Raw genomic sequence first — 16,783 nt, 5'->3', positions numbered from 1 at the left:
AAATACGAGGAATGATACTCATGCTCTGTCTGATAACTATTTTACAAAATCACAAATTTTAATAGATTTAGCATTAATAATTTCCAATCTTTCTTTTAGTAATTTCTAATACTTTTCAAATAATAATAAAGCAAATTAGTGATTTCTGATTACAATATATGCTATATATTAGCATAGTGGCTTAGCATCTTGGTGTCACATGCTGGGATATATAATATATTAATGAAGAATTTTGTATTTAATTTTTGTGTGTGTGAGAACTCTACAGATGCATGACAAGCAGCTGTCACAATACTAAGAGTGTGATAAGTATCGACTAGCATCCCTCAATACAATATTATACCAAAAAATAAATATTAGAGAGTTAAACTTTAATATAAATATATATAAGTAAAAAGGTGTTTAAATTTTTAACTTAATATTAATAAATTTTAACTAAGTCAATTTTATATATAATGTACTTAATTCAAAAATACATTTAAGTAATAAATGAAGACTATCTATAATAAATATAATTAAATATATTTTAATAAATATCATATATATTTTTATATGAAATTATAAAAATTAAATATATTTAACTGTTTTTTTAATTTATATAAATTTATTTATTTATTTTATATGTAATAGTTGAGGAAATACAATTTTATTCGATATTATTTAAACGCAACATCCATCTTTCATTATTTATGATGACTTTTCAATATTAATTCTTTTATATTCAAAAGTTTTATGATCCTAACACAGTGTGATCTAATTGTATTAATTGGAATGATTTGTTCAAAGGTTACGTGGAGTCGGGACTGGCTTATCTATAAATATATTTTTTTTCTTCAAAGATCACATGTATTTGCGAGAGTCAATCTTTGAGTCATGAATTTATTTATATTATATTTATTAGTTAGATTGAGACGTTTTATATATCTATATTTTTAAAAAAATCTAAAACTTATTAATATTTGTCGAATTAATTGATATTGTACTCCTCATAAATTATAAAATCTTAAATCTAAGTTTTGAATTTATAAAAATAATTAATTTTTAATAATATTTTATTATTTAAAAATTTAAAAATAAAATAATTTAAAATTATGAACACAAAAATAGATAGTCATTTTTATATATAGATATAGATATAGATATTTATTTTATCACATAAATTAATATTAAGTGTTTAAGAAGATTTATAAATATAATTTATAATAAAGTCTATTTTGTTTAGAGCATAAATTTTATTTTTTATACATTATGAACCAACAATAAAAATTATTTTAAATGTTCTTAAGTAATTTTTATAAAGATTAAAAAACTTATCATACTCATACATAGTAATTTTTAGTTGCATTAATTATATAAAATTTATTTGCATCGTCATCACAGACTATTTTTTCATTTTTGCTTTTTGAGGAAGACTCTTTATGATATGTTTATACGCTCTTTTTATCTCATTTCAATAAAGGTCTGTTTATATAAACTTCTAAAAAATACAAGTAGAATAATAAAACAAGAAAAGCAAAATAAAATAATTTTTTTTATAAGTGAAAATTAGTTTATATAGAAACTAAAAGAAATATTTTGAAGAAGTTACTATAAAAGAGTTTCTACAAATTAATTAGTTATGCATAGGCTAATTTTAATTTTTGGAGAAGTTATTTCTTTTTTTCTTAATATTTTTTTCTCCTAAAAATATTTTTTTTTAAAAATTATCAAACAAGTCTTTAAGTTTTGTTGAATAACTTTTGAAAATAGCATATACAGAAAAGTTAACCCCATTCCACCTTAGATTATAAAAATAACTTATACATAATTGCTTAAGTTTAGGTTTGGATGAAAAAATTCATAAAAACTTATATATATATATATATATATATATATATATATATATATATATAAAGAAAATAAGAAGATAAAATAAATTAATTTTTCCCATAAATTAAAATGATATTATAAAAACCAACTTTTGGAGAGGTAAAAAGGTTCTATAAAAGTAAAGTTCATAAGTTAGTATTTATTTATGGAAGAAACTCAATTTAATTTACCTCCTTTTTTTGTCTTCCTGTAAGTGCTAATAAAAAGTTAAACTAAGATCATGTTTAGATATATTTTTTCTTCTAGAACAATAAAATAAAATTCTCTTATAATCTAAATATCACATATGCACAAGTTAAAATCAACTTTTAATATAAGAGAACTTGTACATAAACCAGTTTTGGTTTATTAAAAAAAATGTATTTTTTTTTAATCTTTTTCCTAAAAATACTAATAGAAAAATTTGTCTTATCAGAAAAGAATATGAAAATTTTATTACATGACTCTAGAGCGCGTGGTTCCAAGTTTCCAACTAATCTCTATATAAAATATTAATTTTTATCATAAAGTTGAAAGATATGATTAGTTGTTAAAACAAAATAAAAAATTCATTGGAACCACTTGTTTGAACCATGTACGAACATTTTCTCCAAAATTCGGCTTTTATTTGACAAAACCTTAATTAAGTTGTGACCGAGAAACTCTAGTTAGAGAATTTTAGAAGATATATCATTAGTTTCCCATGGAAATGGTGATTGTTTGATAATCTTTTAGCCGGTATAGTCAATGCAAACCGAAGAATATTGCAATGGCAAAGCATAAGAATTTTGTTCTGTACTCTCTCTTATTCATTATCATTCCCATGGTGGGAGCCTTGAGAAGCATCACTCCAGGCCAATCCATCCACCACAACGAGACCCTGGTTTCAGATTCTGGAACTTTTGAAGCAGGATTCTTCACCCTAGGGAATTCACAGAACAATTATTTTTGTATATGGTACAAGAGTTTAACACCTAGGACAATTGTATGGGTAGCCAACAGAGACACCCCAGTTGATAACTCTACAGCAATGTTCAAAGTCACTGATGCAGGAAATCCAGTTATAGTTGATGGCTCAGGGACCATAATATGGTCCTCCAATGCTTCAAAAACTGCACAGAATCCTGTTCTGTTGCTGCAAGACACAGGAAACCTTGTTGTGGAAAATGGTGGGAATGGGAATGGGAACATTGTGTGGCAAAGCTTTGATTACCCTGGTGACACTTTGCTCCCTGGTATGGTTCTTCATGGTGATAGGGTTAGTGGTGAGTATAATTCTCTGACATGTTGGAGAAACTCTGGAGATCCTGGAAGAGGTGAATTTTCATATCATTTTGATGGTAGTGGTTATCCTCAACTTGTGATCACAAAGGGGACAGGGTTGTTGTATAGACTAGGGTCATGGAATGGTTTTTTCTTCAGCGAGATTCCTTGGGAAACACTAAACAGTTACTTCAATTTCTCTTTTGAGTTAACTGAGGAGGATGTTCAGTTTAAATATGAGACTTTGGATGATTCAATTGTTTCAAGATACATGATCACTCCCACGGGCACTGTGCAACGTTTTCTGTGGTCATCTGAGGCAGAAACTTGGCAACTTTTTCAGGCTGGTCCTAGGGACCAGTGTGATAACTATGCCTTTTGTGGTGCTAATTCTGATTGCAGTGTTGGTAACTCTCCAATATGTGAGTGCGTTAGAGGTTTCACACCTAAAACTCCACAAAAATGGAGTGTGTCAAATTGGACTGATGGGTGTGTTAGAAAGGTGAATTTGGACTGTGATGAAAGAGATGGGTTTGTTAAGCTCTCCGGAATGAAACGGCCAGACACGTCTTCTTCATGGTTTGATAAGACCATGGATCTCCAAGAATGTGAGAATAAGTGCTTGAAAAACTGCAGTTGCATAGCATATGCTAGTTTAGATATTAGAGATGGTGGAAGTGGCTGCATAATTTGGTTTAATGACATCATTGACATGAGGAAAGATAGTTCTATAGGGCAAGACATTTTCCTAAAGGTGTCTGCTTCTGAATTAGGTACTACTTTCTATTTCAATTTCATCTACATTTTTTTTTCTTTTAGTAGTCATACAACAAGAAACATAAAGATTTCAGCCTTCAGGTGGTATTAAGAATGCATGTTAGAAATATAATTCATATGCTGGTACCAAACAAAACATGGAAAAATAGTAAGAAATGTCATTCATATTTAAGTTTGCTTGTAAAATGCTTGAGGTTGCTTATGTGTTTAGTGATTACTTAGTGTTCTTGATATCTCAGGTAACTCAGATAATGCAAAAAAGAAAAAGTTAGTAGGGATTCTGGTTGGAATTGGGATACTTGTATTTGTCATCACAATAGTTGGATATGTCATCTATCTAAAGAGGAAGAAACTTTGGAAGTCAGGTGAGTTTATGATATTTACTTATTTATGGTTTAGCTTCTTTTCTTTCTCTATCATTAATTATACATAGAGCTGCAGGTCCTGTTTGTTTGGTTTTTGGTTTATGTTGAAATCCCTAATAAGTACTCTGTTACCACTTGCATTACCTGTTATATATAATTTAAAATACACAATCAAACATGATCATCTACCATTTCAGGTATGGACAGAGTAATTGACCAAGAGAATCATATTGAAAAGTGTGAGAAGGAAAGCAATGACTTGCCAACATTTGATTTTTCAACCGTAGTTAATGCCACAGATGACTTTTCCCCCAATAACATATTGGGAGAAGGTGGATATGGCCCAGTTTACAAGGTGACAGGATTATACCTTATTCCTATCAATGTATCCTTTATATTCACAATTTTAATATTTTTTAAGCACTGATAAACAGGGTGTACTAGGAAATGGGAGAGAAATTGCCATCAAGCGACTTTCTTTGAAATCTGGACAAGGACCAAAGGAATTCAAAAATGAAGTTTTGTTAATTGCCAATCTTCAACATCGAAATCTTGTGAAACTTATAGGTTGTTGCATTGAGAATGATGAAAGAATCCTAATCTATGAATACATGCCTAACAGAAGTTTGGACAACTTTATTTTTGGTATGAACTTTTCTCTTCTCTAAATCCGTAAAATGTTCTTACAATGAAAACTAAATCTTAACCATTCTTACTTATGTGTGGAATTTGGTAGATCAAACTAGAAGCATAGAGTTGGATTGGAATAAACGTTTACAAATTATAGGCGGAATTGCTCGAGGACTTGTCTATCTCCATCAAGATTCTAGACTAAGAATCATCCACAGAGACTTAAAAACCAGTAACATTCTTCTTGACAATGATATGAACCCAAAAATATCAGACTTTGGACTGGCCAGGGTTTTTGGAGGTGATCAAGCTGAGGCCATTACATTAAGAGTAGTAGGAACTCAGTAAGCAACTAAATTTTTATTTTATTACATTATGACTCATGATAATTATTTTTTCCAAGTTTAATTTTTTTTTTCTTTTTTATTGTTATAGTGGTTACATGCCCCCTGAGTATGCAGTATATGGGACTTTTTCTGTGAAGTCTGATGTCTTCAGCTTTGGGGTTATTATACTAGAGATGGTTAGTGGGAAGAAGAACAGAGAATTTTCTGACCCACAACACAATCTTAACCTTCTTGGACATGTAAGCCTAAAGTGCAACATGCGGTCATAATTCTTAATTTCTCTTATTGTTAGTAGCATTCCTAACCTATCATTTTGTATAAATCTGATTCGATATAAACTCAGAAGAGCATTTGAGAGTTTCTTTGCTAAAGATCAGAGTTTTTTTTTTTTTTTTAATATAGAAACTCTCAGAAATGGTCATGTGATTTTAATCACAAGTTGGTTTTGATGATTTAGGTTGTATCAATCACTTATGATTAGCATTGGATGTTTAGAGTGCACTAGACTAAAATCAAATTCTGCATTTTCAGGCATGGAGACTGTGGAGTGAGGATAGACCATTGGAGCTGATAGAAGACTCCCTTAGTGATTCTGTTATTGCAGCTGAGGCATTAAGATGTATTCAAATAGGGCTCTTGTGTGTGCAAGAGAGACCAGATGATAGGCCAGACATGTCATCTGTTGTTCTAATGTGGAATGGAGAGAGAGCATTGCCTAATCCAAAACAACCTGGATTTTATCCACATGAAGTTTCAACAACCAAACAAGAACTGTCTTCAACAAATGAAATTTCCATTTCAATGATACAGGCAAGATAGTAAAATGCTATTCTTGCAACTGTTACAAGTAGAGTTTCAAATATTTGTCACAACTTCACAAGACTGACAAATGATGGTGAAAATATTCTTTATGTCCAAAGAAAAAGAGAAAAGTAAATACATTAACATCAATTATTCTTCCTCAACCTCCTTTATTCTCTTATTTGAACTAATCAAGATAGATCTCTGTAGAACACGTTAGTTTCCTGAGGCAGTTTTTTTCTTGAATAATTGAGTAGTTCTGTTTGTGTATGTGAAGAGGTTTTTTCCCTTTCTTCTAATGAATAAAATTCTGACGCATTTGTTCCAAGTTTTCAACATTTTATATCATACAACTATGGTTCTAAATTGCTACTTATACCGTATGGCGCCCGAATCGCCCGAATACCCGAGACCATTGCTTATGCCGAGTACCCGAACCCGCCGACCACTCCCAGATGGGGCGAAACGTGTCGGCGGAGTCGGCCGAGTATGTCGGCATCATCTAGATGGTTTAGGAGAGATTAATTAACATAATGCACAGGATTAGACCCCTAATTTTTCGGGGCCCAGTCCCTAATTGCAGCCCAATAAGAACTACTATAAATAGGACCCCAACGAGGTATGTAATTAACTTTCAACTACCGCATTTATTACGCCGAGCTCTTACTTGAGCGTTGGAGTGTCTTTGCAGGCACACCCCCCCTCACATCGGACTACCCGGATAGGAACGAGAAGAGTGAGACCCAGGATCAGACCCGCTGCAACAAGGATAAGTGAAGTGTGTATCCTAACACAGGAACATTTGGCGCCCACCGTGGGGCCGAGAAGACTTTTTCAGCCCCTTCCGAACTCTACGACTGAGACCAAGACATGGTAGTAACCCGCAAAGGACAATCAACAGCAACTCAACCGATTCCTAATCCCGATAGCAACCCCGTCATGACCAACCAAGAACGCTACCCGTATGGAATGCCTCAAACCGAACCAGAACCTGTGATACAAGAGGTCCGGCCGAACACTAACCGAGACCAACCTAACCGAGACCAACCTGACCTCCAAGATGACTTGCGTGCTCTACGAGAGGAAATGGCCGCTATCCGAAGGCAGAGAGGCTGACGCCAGGGAGTTGGCCGAACTGCGACGACAAAATGCCGAGCTCCGAGGTCTTACCAAACATATGTGCCGTCGACCCCTACTCTCCAAGAGGAGTCGGCATATCACGCCCCGACCGACCACGTGACCCGAACTCCCGTCAGCTCATTGATAGCTAACAAGGCCGATACCACCACTCACTCCCTAAGGCATCCCTTTTCCCGAAGAATAATGGAGGCAACCTTGTTAGACCATTGGAAAAGCATGTCGATCGAGAAGTACGACGGGTCATCCGACCCGGAGGAACATTTAAACGTTTTCCTGACCCAGGCAACCCTCTCCACTCAGGACGACTCGGCTTTATGCCGAATATTTCCCACATCGCTGAAAGGAAGAGCTTTGAGTTGGTTTACGAGACTGCCGAGTGCCTCCATTGACTCGTTTGGTGAGTTGTCGTCCCAGTTCACCCTACAGTTTGCAACGAGTAAGTCGTACAAGACGACCTCATTAGCCTTGGCCGGGGTCCATCAGGAAAAGAAAGAAAGCCTGAGAAACTTCATGGACTGATTCAACAAGATTGCAATGGAGATTGGTGATCTTAATCCTGCCGTGGCATTGGACCGGCTGAGTACGGCCCTCAGGCCGGGACCATTTGTAAACAGTTTGTGCAAAAAACCACCCGTTGATATGAATGACCTCCGACGAAGAGCCAAGAAGTATATGCAAATGGAGGAACTGGCGGAGACCCGAAACCAGGCCAGGGCCGAAGAAGGTTACGGCCGAAAAGAGCCAGGCCGAGAGCCCATGAAAAAGGCGAATGCCGAATCCTCGAGCACTCAACCGCCGAGAGGACCACGTTACACAGCCTACACCCCCCTGAATACGAGCAGAGTCAAGGTGATGGAGCAGGCCCTTGCTTCCGAAATCCTTGTGATGCCGAAAAGGGCGAACACTCCCCCAAGAGCCGATAAGGCAAAAGCGTGTCGGTTCCACCAAAACAGAGGACACTCGACCGAGGAATGCTCGGCATTAAAAGACAAACTCGAGGACCTCATCAAACAGGGCCACCTGTCAAGCTTCACCACCCCCCAGAACCACCAGTCAAGGGGGAGTAACCGCCACCACTCACATGAAGCACCCCCACCAAGAGACCGACGCCGCTGATCCCGGTCAAACGAAAGGAGAGACCAGTCAAGGCATTCTCGAGAAGACAATGACCGACCGAGAAAGATAATAAATACGATAGCCGGGGGCTTCGCCGGGGGAGGTTCCACCTCTTCGGCGAGGAAAAGACACCTCCGGGCAGTGCGGTCGGTAAATAGTGTGAACCAGCCAAGGATGCCCAGGATGCCACCCATAACCTTATCCGACCGAGATTTTCGGGGGGTTGATCCTATTCAGGACGACCCCATGGTGATTTCCGTTGAAGTACACAACTGCATCGTAAAGAAAACTTTGGTTGATCAGGGGAGCTCGGCCGACATATTGTACTAGAATACATTTGTACAGCTCGGAATTTCTGAGGAGAGCCTAGAGCCGTACCATGAGCCACTGGTAGGCTTCTCAGGCGAAAGGGTGATGACGAGAGGGTGCATCGATCTGTACACCCGGTTCGGGTTCGATCAAAAGCCTTCCCGAGAGATCAAGATCCGCTACATCGTGGTGCACGCAAACACGTCGTACAACATCCTACTGGGTCGACCCTCCATTAACGCCCTCGGGGCGATTGTCTCGACCCCCCACTTGTGCATGAAGTTTCCGTCGAGAGATGGACAAGTGATAACCGTGCATGCTGATCAAAAAACGGCACGAGAATGCTATCTCTCCAGTCTTAAGGTACAACCAATGACCGACTCCCCGAGGACGAAGAGTGTGAATGTAGTAGGGCAGCAGGCGACGGAAGACATCGAATTCGATCCTCGGCTAGGCGAAGAACGAATCGAGCCGACCGAGGACCTCAGGCCTTTTCAGCTAGGCAAAACACCCGAACAAATCACAAATATGGGATCTCAGTTGAGCGAAGCCGACTCAAGACGAGTCGAGTGCGTTGTGAGGGATAACCAAGACCTATTCGCGTGGAGGGCATCAGATATGCCAGGGATAGACCCCAAGTTCTTATGCCACCGGTTAGCCGTATGCCGAGACGCGCGACCCGTCGCACAAAAGAAAAGAAAGATGGGGGAGGAGAAGCGAAAAGTTGCGGACGCCGAGGCGAAAAAGTTGTTAGAGGCTAAATTCATAAGGGAAGTCAGGTACACGACTTGGCTAGCTAACGTGGTTTTGGTAAAAAAGCCGAATGGAAAATGGAGAATGTGTACCGACTACACCGACCTCAATAAAGCATGCCCAAGGACGCTTATCCACTCTCTTGCATCGACCGACTTGTCGACGGAGCGTCCGGGCACACGATCTTCAGCTTCCTCGACGCCTATTCCGGCTACAATCAGATAAGGATTCACCCTTCCGACGAGGAGAAGACGGCATTCATCACCGAGAACGCCAACTTCTGTTACCGAGTCATGCCTTTTGGATTGAAGAACGTCGGGGCAACCTATCAGAGGTTAATGGACAAAGTGTTCTAGGGGAAAATCGGCCGAAACATCGAGATCTATGTGGATGATATGGTGGTCAAGTCCAATTCTCTCACCGAGCACATCACGGACCTAGCCGAAATCTTCGGCGAACTCCGCAAGCACAACATGAGGCTAAACCCCGAGAAGTGTACTTTTGGGGTCAAGGGAGGCAAATTCTTAGGCTTTATGCTATCGGCAAGAGGCATAGAAGCGAACCGAGACAAATGCCAGGCTGTGCTGAACATGAGAAGCCCAAGCAACCTCAAGGAATTGCAACGCCTCTCTGGCAGACTAGTCGCCTTATTCCGATTCCTCCCACGGTTCGGCGACAAAATTAGCCCGATGACAAAGCTCCTGCGGAAGGCGTCGGCCTTCTCGTGGGACGAACACTACGAAGCAGCCTTCGCAGCCTTGAAGACGACTTTGGCGACGCCCCCGACCCTTGCAAAGCCTGACCCTCTCAGCCCAATACTGGTATATTTGGCCGTGTCCAAGGAGGCGATCAGCTCGGTTCTAGTGCAGGAAAGAGAAGGCAACCAAGCTCCCGTGTATTTTGTCAGCCGACTGCTACAAGATTCAGAAACTCGGTACCAGTTGATCAAAAAAGTGGCGCTCGGTCTAGTACACACTTCCCGACGCCTGCGCCATTATTTCCAAAGCCACCAAGTTGTTGTACACACCGACTGCCCCATCGCTAAGGTGTTAAGGAAGCCCGAACTCGCCGGAAGAATGATGGCCTGTTCGGTAGAACTCTCGCAGTTTGACATCACCTTCAAACCGAGGGGACCGATCAAGGCTCAGTGTTTGGCCGACTTCATAAATGAACTTCACCCACAAGGCCAATTCGAGGAACCATGGTGGACCCTCCATGTGGATGGATCCTCAAACAGCCAGGGGAGCGGAGCAGGAGTGATCCTAGAAGGACCTAGAAGGATAACATTAGAACAATCTATGCGCTTCCGGTTCAAAGCCTCGAACAACCAAGCCGAATACGAAGCTTTATTGGCAGGATTAAGACTGGCCGAGGACATGGGTGCATCAAAAGTCAAATGTCGAACCGACTCCAAAGTGGTGGCCGAGCAAGTTGGGGGAAACTTCCAAGTAAAGGATCACAACATGATGAAGTATTATCACGCTTGTCAAAAAATAAAAGAGGGCTTTCAAGAGGTGTCGGTCGAGCACATCCCACGCGAAGACAATGCCCATGCCGACCAGTTGGCTCGGCTGGCCGCGACCAAAAAGCCGGGACATTTGAGAACGATAATCCAACAAGAGATCGACCGCCCTAGTGTCGATGCAGAAGTGGTGGCAAATGTCAATGCCGACTGCGCCAATCAGGACGATTCCCAAGACTGGCAAGCCGAAATCAAAGAGTTCCTCGTAAGTGGAAACACGCCGACCGATCCGTCCGAAGCCAAACGGCTAAGAACCCAAGCCGGCAGATACGTTGTCATCGTCGACCAGCTGTACAAACGCGGTTTCTCTACCCCGTTACTCAAGTGCCTCAACTCCGCCGAGGCTGATTATGTGACGAGAGAAGTGCACGAGGGTATATGCAGACTACATTCGGGAGCGAGGAAAACCGTTTCCAAACTCCTACGAGCTGGGTACTACTGGCCGACCATGAACACCGACTGCGCTATGTTCATAAAGAAGTGCCAGCCGTGTCAAAAGCATGGCAATTTGATCCATCAGCCGGCCGAGCAATTACATTGCATTCCCCCAGCATGGCCGTTTGCCACTTGGGGTGCTGATATACTCGGACCTTTCCCGGTCGCCAAGGGCCAATGCAAATTTCTCATCGTTGTCGTCGACCTGTTCACCAAATGGATCGAAGCCGAGCCCTTGGCGTGTATCTCGGCTCATCAAGTCCAAAAGTTTCTATGGAAGAATATTATCACCCGTTTCGGTGTCCCACACACTCTTCTGACCGACAACGGCCTGCAATTTACCGACCGAAAACTAAACGAATTCCTAGCCGGCTTAGGAGTGCAGCACAAGGTCACATCGGTCAAACACCCGCAAACGAATGGTCAGGCCGAGTCAGCCAACAAGGTCATCCTTTCAGAACTGAAGAAACGTCTAGGGGAAGCAAAGGGAGCATGGGCCGAGCAGCTACCCGAGGTGTTATGGGCATATCGATGCACCCCCCAGTCAACCACACAAGAAACACCTTTTCGGCTGGTCTATGGATCCGACGCGATGATCCCGGTGGAAATCGGAGAACCGTCATTCCGCCGAGCCCACTTTGACGAAGCAAGCAACGAAGCCGAACTCCGAACAAACTTGGACACAGTAAAAGAGATTCGTGACCGAGCACTAGTCGTGGCCGAGGCCACCAAGCAACGCTACAAGCGAAGATCGACAGCAGGGTGAAACCAAGAGAATTTCGAGAAAGAGATCTCGTTTAGAGAGCCACAGGTGAGGCAAGAAAAGATCCGAGACAGGGGAAGCTAGCCCCAAATTGGGATGGACCATTCCGCATCCGACACAATCTAAACAACGGAGCATTCAAGCTAGAATACCTGTCAGGCGAACCTATTCCTAGGACATGGAATTTGACACATTTAAAGATGTATTACAGCTGATATAATGGTGCACTCTTTTCCTTAACCGACTCTTTTTTCCCTAAGGAGGGTTTTTGGGTTGACAAGGTTTTTAATGAGGCACTTCATTAATAAAAGTTCAAAATTTCATCATATCGTGTTTTTATTCTGTCTAGGCCGAGCACTACACCCAAATACGACGGAGCCGAGCAATACTCGACCGACGACGACAAAGTGAACTCGTGCCCAACAGGTTTCCCTCCCGAGTACCCTCCTCGGCTAAGGATGTACCTGGGCCGAGCACTATTCCCAACCACGACGAGGCCGAGCAATACTCGGCCGACGACGACAAAGTGAACTCGTGCCCAACAGGTTTCCCTCCCGAGTACCCTCCTCGGCTAAGGATGTACCTGGGCCGAGCACTATCCCCAACCACGACGAAGCCGAGTAATACTCGGCCGATGACGACAAAGTGAACTCGTGCCCTAGGCTGACCACTACACGTGACCCGTACTGAGCCCGAGCAATCCCCGGTCAACGTTCAAAATGTGCACTCGCGCACAACAGGCTTCCCTACTGAAAGTGCACTCGTTCCCTAGGTCGAGCACTACGCGCGATCCGTGCCGAGCTCGAGCAATCCTCGGTTAACCATATGAAGAACACTCGTACCCTATGCCGAACACTCCGAGTAAATCCCGAGTAAATCTCGAGTAATCGCTCAAAACACGTAATTTCAACCGAGCACTCACCAAAACCGTACACTCGGTTAAACACACGAAATATCTACCAATCATCAACACTAATCGCGAAATACGACCACTCGGTCACCCATACAGGTCGGATTGTGTCTACATTACTAAGCGTTATAAACATGCGAAAAATCAGTATCATTTATAAAAATAAAAGTATGGCCGACCAAAACGGCTACTTACAAAAAAATTAAAGTCTACCGGCACCAATGGCCAAAAATGACAAAAGGCACTTACGGCCCGGTTACAAAAAATAGGTAAACCTAAATCGTCAACGGGCCGATCCCTTAAGTAGCTGCAGAGCTCCCAGGATTACCTCCGTCGCCCTCCCAACCACGTCAATGATCGGATCTTCGTCCTCAGCTGGTTGCACGGGAGCTTGGATGGAAATACCGTGACGAGGGGCCTCGGCATCGGGTTGAGTCCCTTGGGGAAACTCAGACTACCTCATAAATTTGCCGCCTAAAAAGTCTCGGCCAACATCGAACTGAAAGTCAGCCGGAACCTCGCAAAAATGATAGGCCTGCCTGACCGCATGCCGGAAGCCAGCATCATGTTGCTCAAGTATCTGCTCGGTAGCTTCGAACTTTGCGGCCGCCTCTTTCAACCGAGCAATCTCGTTCGCTGATGCGACAGCATCGGCCTTCATTCTTTGTACGGCCAACTTCAAGTCGTCGGCCTCCCTTCGGTGGGCATCGGCAAGCCTCTTCAGTTCTTCCGCCGACTCAGTTAACTTGGCGTTCGCAGCCAACGCCTCTTTCACTGTGGCCTCGGCCTCCTTGAGTCGGCCGTGGATCCTCTCCTCGGACACGGCATGCCTGTTCATGACATGTTTCGCCACAAGGGAGGTCTGAGTATCGAGTTCGCAGAACAGCTTATATGCGGCCTCGGCAGACATGCCCTCCAAGTATTGCAGTCCACCCCCAGTAGCAAGATCTAAACCGACTAAATTTTCGGTCTGCACGTTCGGGGCAAGGAAATTGGAGCCTGCGACAACAGCTGGGATAGCGAAGTTACCGCAACCTGATTGCTCCAACGACAGCTGCTTGGCCCGCTTGGTCGAAGAGCTTGGCCGCTCCGGCTCTATATTATGCTCGGCCGCCCTCACTCGGGAGGTGCTTCCTTTCTTTTTGGGGTCGGCGGCAGGAATCAGCACATGAGAAGGCTTATCCCGAGCCATCTTCAGAGCCGACCGCGTCGGGGGAACCTGCCCACTAGCCTTTGCTTCCTTTGCCCTTTTCGCGAGCATGGCAGTCACGTCTAGCTTACCTCCGGCCATTAAACCTGCAACAAAGTAAATCTTAACATCAATTTAAAAACTGATTAAGTAACCGAATCCTAGAACGCATACCTAGCAAGGCCGTCTCAAAATGAGACGTTTCAAAAATGTCCAAAAGGCCTTGGACAGGCAAGCCTTTCGGTAGCTGATCTAACAGGTCCACGATCTCCTTATCCTCGGCAGGGAGTTTAGACGCCGACATCGCTTCGTAACGCGTCGGGCGCTTCGTCCAATAAAAGGGAAATAGCGGGTCGCCTTCTCGGTCATAAAAGCAATTCTTCATCTTCGACCCCCAGCGAACCTTGAAGAACCCATCTTTAAACCCTTTGTAGGAAGAAGTGAAGGCTCGAAGAAATCCTCGCTTCGGCACCCGAGACAATGACACCCACTTTGCCGGTTTGCTCGGGCGACTGGTATAGTAGTAAAGGAAAGCCAGGGGTCGGGGAGTCAGACCCGAACACAAGCATAGGTTCTGAAACGCCTGCATCGCGGCCCAGACATTCGGGTGCAACTGAGTCGGTGCCACGTTGAGCACTCGGAGAACCCCCATTTGAAAATCGTCAAAGGGTAGTTGAACACCGAGGTCTTCGAACCAGCACATGTAGGCGTAGAAGTAATCGTCCTCATCGTCCCCCGACTCCAAAAATACGAAGTCAGTCTCCAGTCTGTCGTCCATGCATGCCTCGGCAAGTAGGGGAAACTGATCCTCCCCACTCCCGAAACAGTTCTCCAAAGAGACAAATGTGTCTAACAACCCCTGGTCAGACAGCTTCAAAAGATAAATGTCGACCTCCCCGTCGACCCACTCGTAACCAGGCATCTCCACAGTTCCGTAGTCGATCCGTGCTCTTACCCGAGTACTCGGTCCGACAGCCCTCTTGCCTCGTGCATCACCGACCACCTCCAGTTCGTCCCCGCTTATATCAACTTGCAACGCTTGCGGTTCCGGCTGACCGACTCAACCTAAACCTCAGCCATCCACCTCGGTTGCCCGTGCCAAGGCCACGACCAATGTTGTCGGAGGCGATACCTCGACCACCTCATCCCCGCTATCCTCTTGTTCGGGGTGATCGGAAGGGAAGACAACTTCACATTGCAGCGGCGGTAACCTCGATATTTCACTTGAAGTCGACCCCTCTTTGTCTGATGAAGTGCCCGACGCTTCCGAAGACGTCCAACTCCTAGCCGAATCGTAACCTTTATCCATTTATTGCTAAAATTAAATAATACAAAATTTTACCTTGCTCAGGTTTTTCGGAAGAATATGATCTTGGGAGAGTTCGGAAAATTTACAGCGCGTAAATTTTCACGTCAACACCCCTATTTATAGGCAAGGTAAATCGGGGGAGGTAAAAAGACGCCCCCGGGCCACAACCGTTCGATCTACATCATCCAACGGCCCAGATTTAGTAACCGTTAGGCCTGTAACCGCTAGGGCCAACGTGGCAAGCCACACCTGCCGAGACCTTGGCCCAAGTCATCAATATTCAAAGCCCCAGCGCAGGATCTCACGTCCAAGGCCTCGACTTGACCTCATATGGCTGAGGTCTTGACCCAGAAAGCCTGCAAAAGGCCTCGGCCTGACCTCATATGGCTGAGGTCTCGACCCAGACAGCCTGCAAAAGGCCTAGGCCTGACCTCATATGGTTGAGGTCTCGACCCAGACAGCCTGCAAAAGCCCTCGACCTGACCTCACATGGCTGAGGCTCGACCCAGACTGCCTGCAAAAGGCCTCGGCTTGACCTCACATGGCTAAAGTCTCGGCCTAGACCGCCTCCAAAAGGCCTCGGCTTGACCTCACATGGCTAAAGTCTCGGCCTAGACCGCCTTCAAAAGGCCTCGACTCGACCTCATATGGTTGAGGTCTCGGCCTAGACCGCCTCCAAAGGGCCTCGACTCGACCTCACATGGGTGAGGTCTCGGCCTAGACATTGCCCGCAAAAGACCTCGGCTAGAGCTCATGGTCAAGGTCGGCCCAAGCATCATCAAGACGGCATCGAGATACGCCCATACCGACCCTTATTCCTCAACATCGAATACCACGTCACCATCTTCTTTGTACCGTCTTCGTCTTTTCTCATCCTTGACGCTGCGGGGGTTGTATACCGTATGGTGCCTGAATCGCCCGAATACCCGAGACCATTACTTATGCCGAGTACCTGAACCCGCCGACCACCCCCAGATGGGGCGAAACGTGTCGGCGGAGTCGGCCGAGTATGTCGGCATCATCTAGATGGTTTAGGAGAGATTAATTAACATAATGCACAGGATTAGACCCGTAATTTTCCGGGGCTCAGTCCCTAATTGTAGCCCAATAAGAACTACTATAAATAGGACCCCAACGAGGTATGTAATTAACTTTTAACTACCGCATTTATTACGCCGAGCTCTTACTTGAGCGTTGGAGTGTCTTTGCAGGCACACCTCCCCTCACATCGGACTACCCGGATAGGAACGAGAAGACCGAGACCCAAGATCAGACCCGTTGTAACAAGGATAAGTGAAGTGTGTAT

At 43.6% G+C, this 16,783-nt stretch overlaps 1 protein-coding gene across 2 annotated transcripts; it reads left to right on the top strand.

Annotated features, from left to right (window-relative positions):
• The first annotated feature begins 2,420 nt into the window (after nucleotides 1-2,420).
• LOC109819024 (G-type lectin S-receptor-like serine/threonine-protein kinase At4g27290) lies at nucleotides 2,421-6,359 on the top strand. 2 transcript variants are annotated; one of them, XM_020384597.3, is made up of 7 exons: nucleotides 2,424-3,884; nucleotides 4,128-4,253; nucleotides 4,451-4,608; nucleotides 4,688-4,898; nucleotides 4,990-5,227; nucleotides 5,319-5,469; nucleotides 5,762-6,359. In XM_020384597.3, exons 1-7 carry the CDS (start codon nucleotides 2,618-2,620, stop codon nucleotides 6,047-6,049), a joined length of 2,439 nt encoding a protein of 812 aa, XP_020240186.2. In that variant the 5' UTR covers nucleotides 2,424-2,617; the 3' UTR covers nucleotides 6,050-6,359. The 2 variants fall into 2 exon arrangements, with proteins under 2 accessions (XP_029124803.2, XP_020240186.2); XM_029268970.2 differs by lacking the exon at nucleotides 5,319-5,469 and having other exon boundaries at nucleotides 2,421-3,884; nucleotides 5,762-5,946.
• The last annotated feature ends 10,424 nt before the right edge of the window (nucleotides 6,360-16,783 follow it).

This window comes from Cajanus cajan, chromosome 8 (genome assembly GCF_000230855.2).
Source record: "Cajanus cajan strain Asha chromosome 8, NIPB_CcT2T_4, whole genome shotgun sequence".
In the NCBI taxonomy this organism is placed as follows: domain Eukaryota; kingdom Viridiplantae; phylum Streptophyta; class Magnoliopsida; order Fabales; family Fabaceae; genus Cajanus; species Cajanus cajan.
The sequence above is the reverse complement of the archived record's forward strand: the minus strand, read 5'-3'. Positions and strand labels throughout refer to the sequence as shown.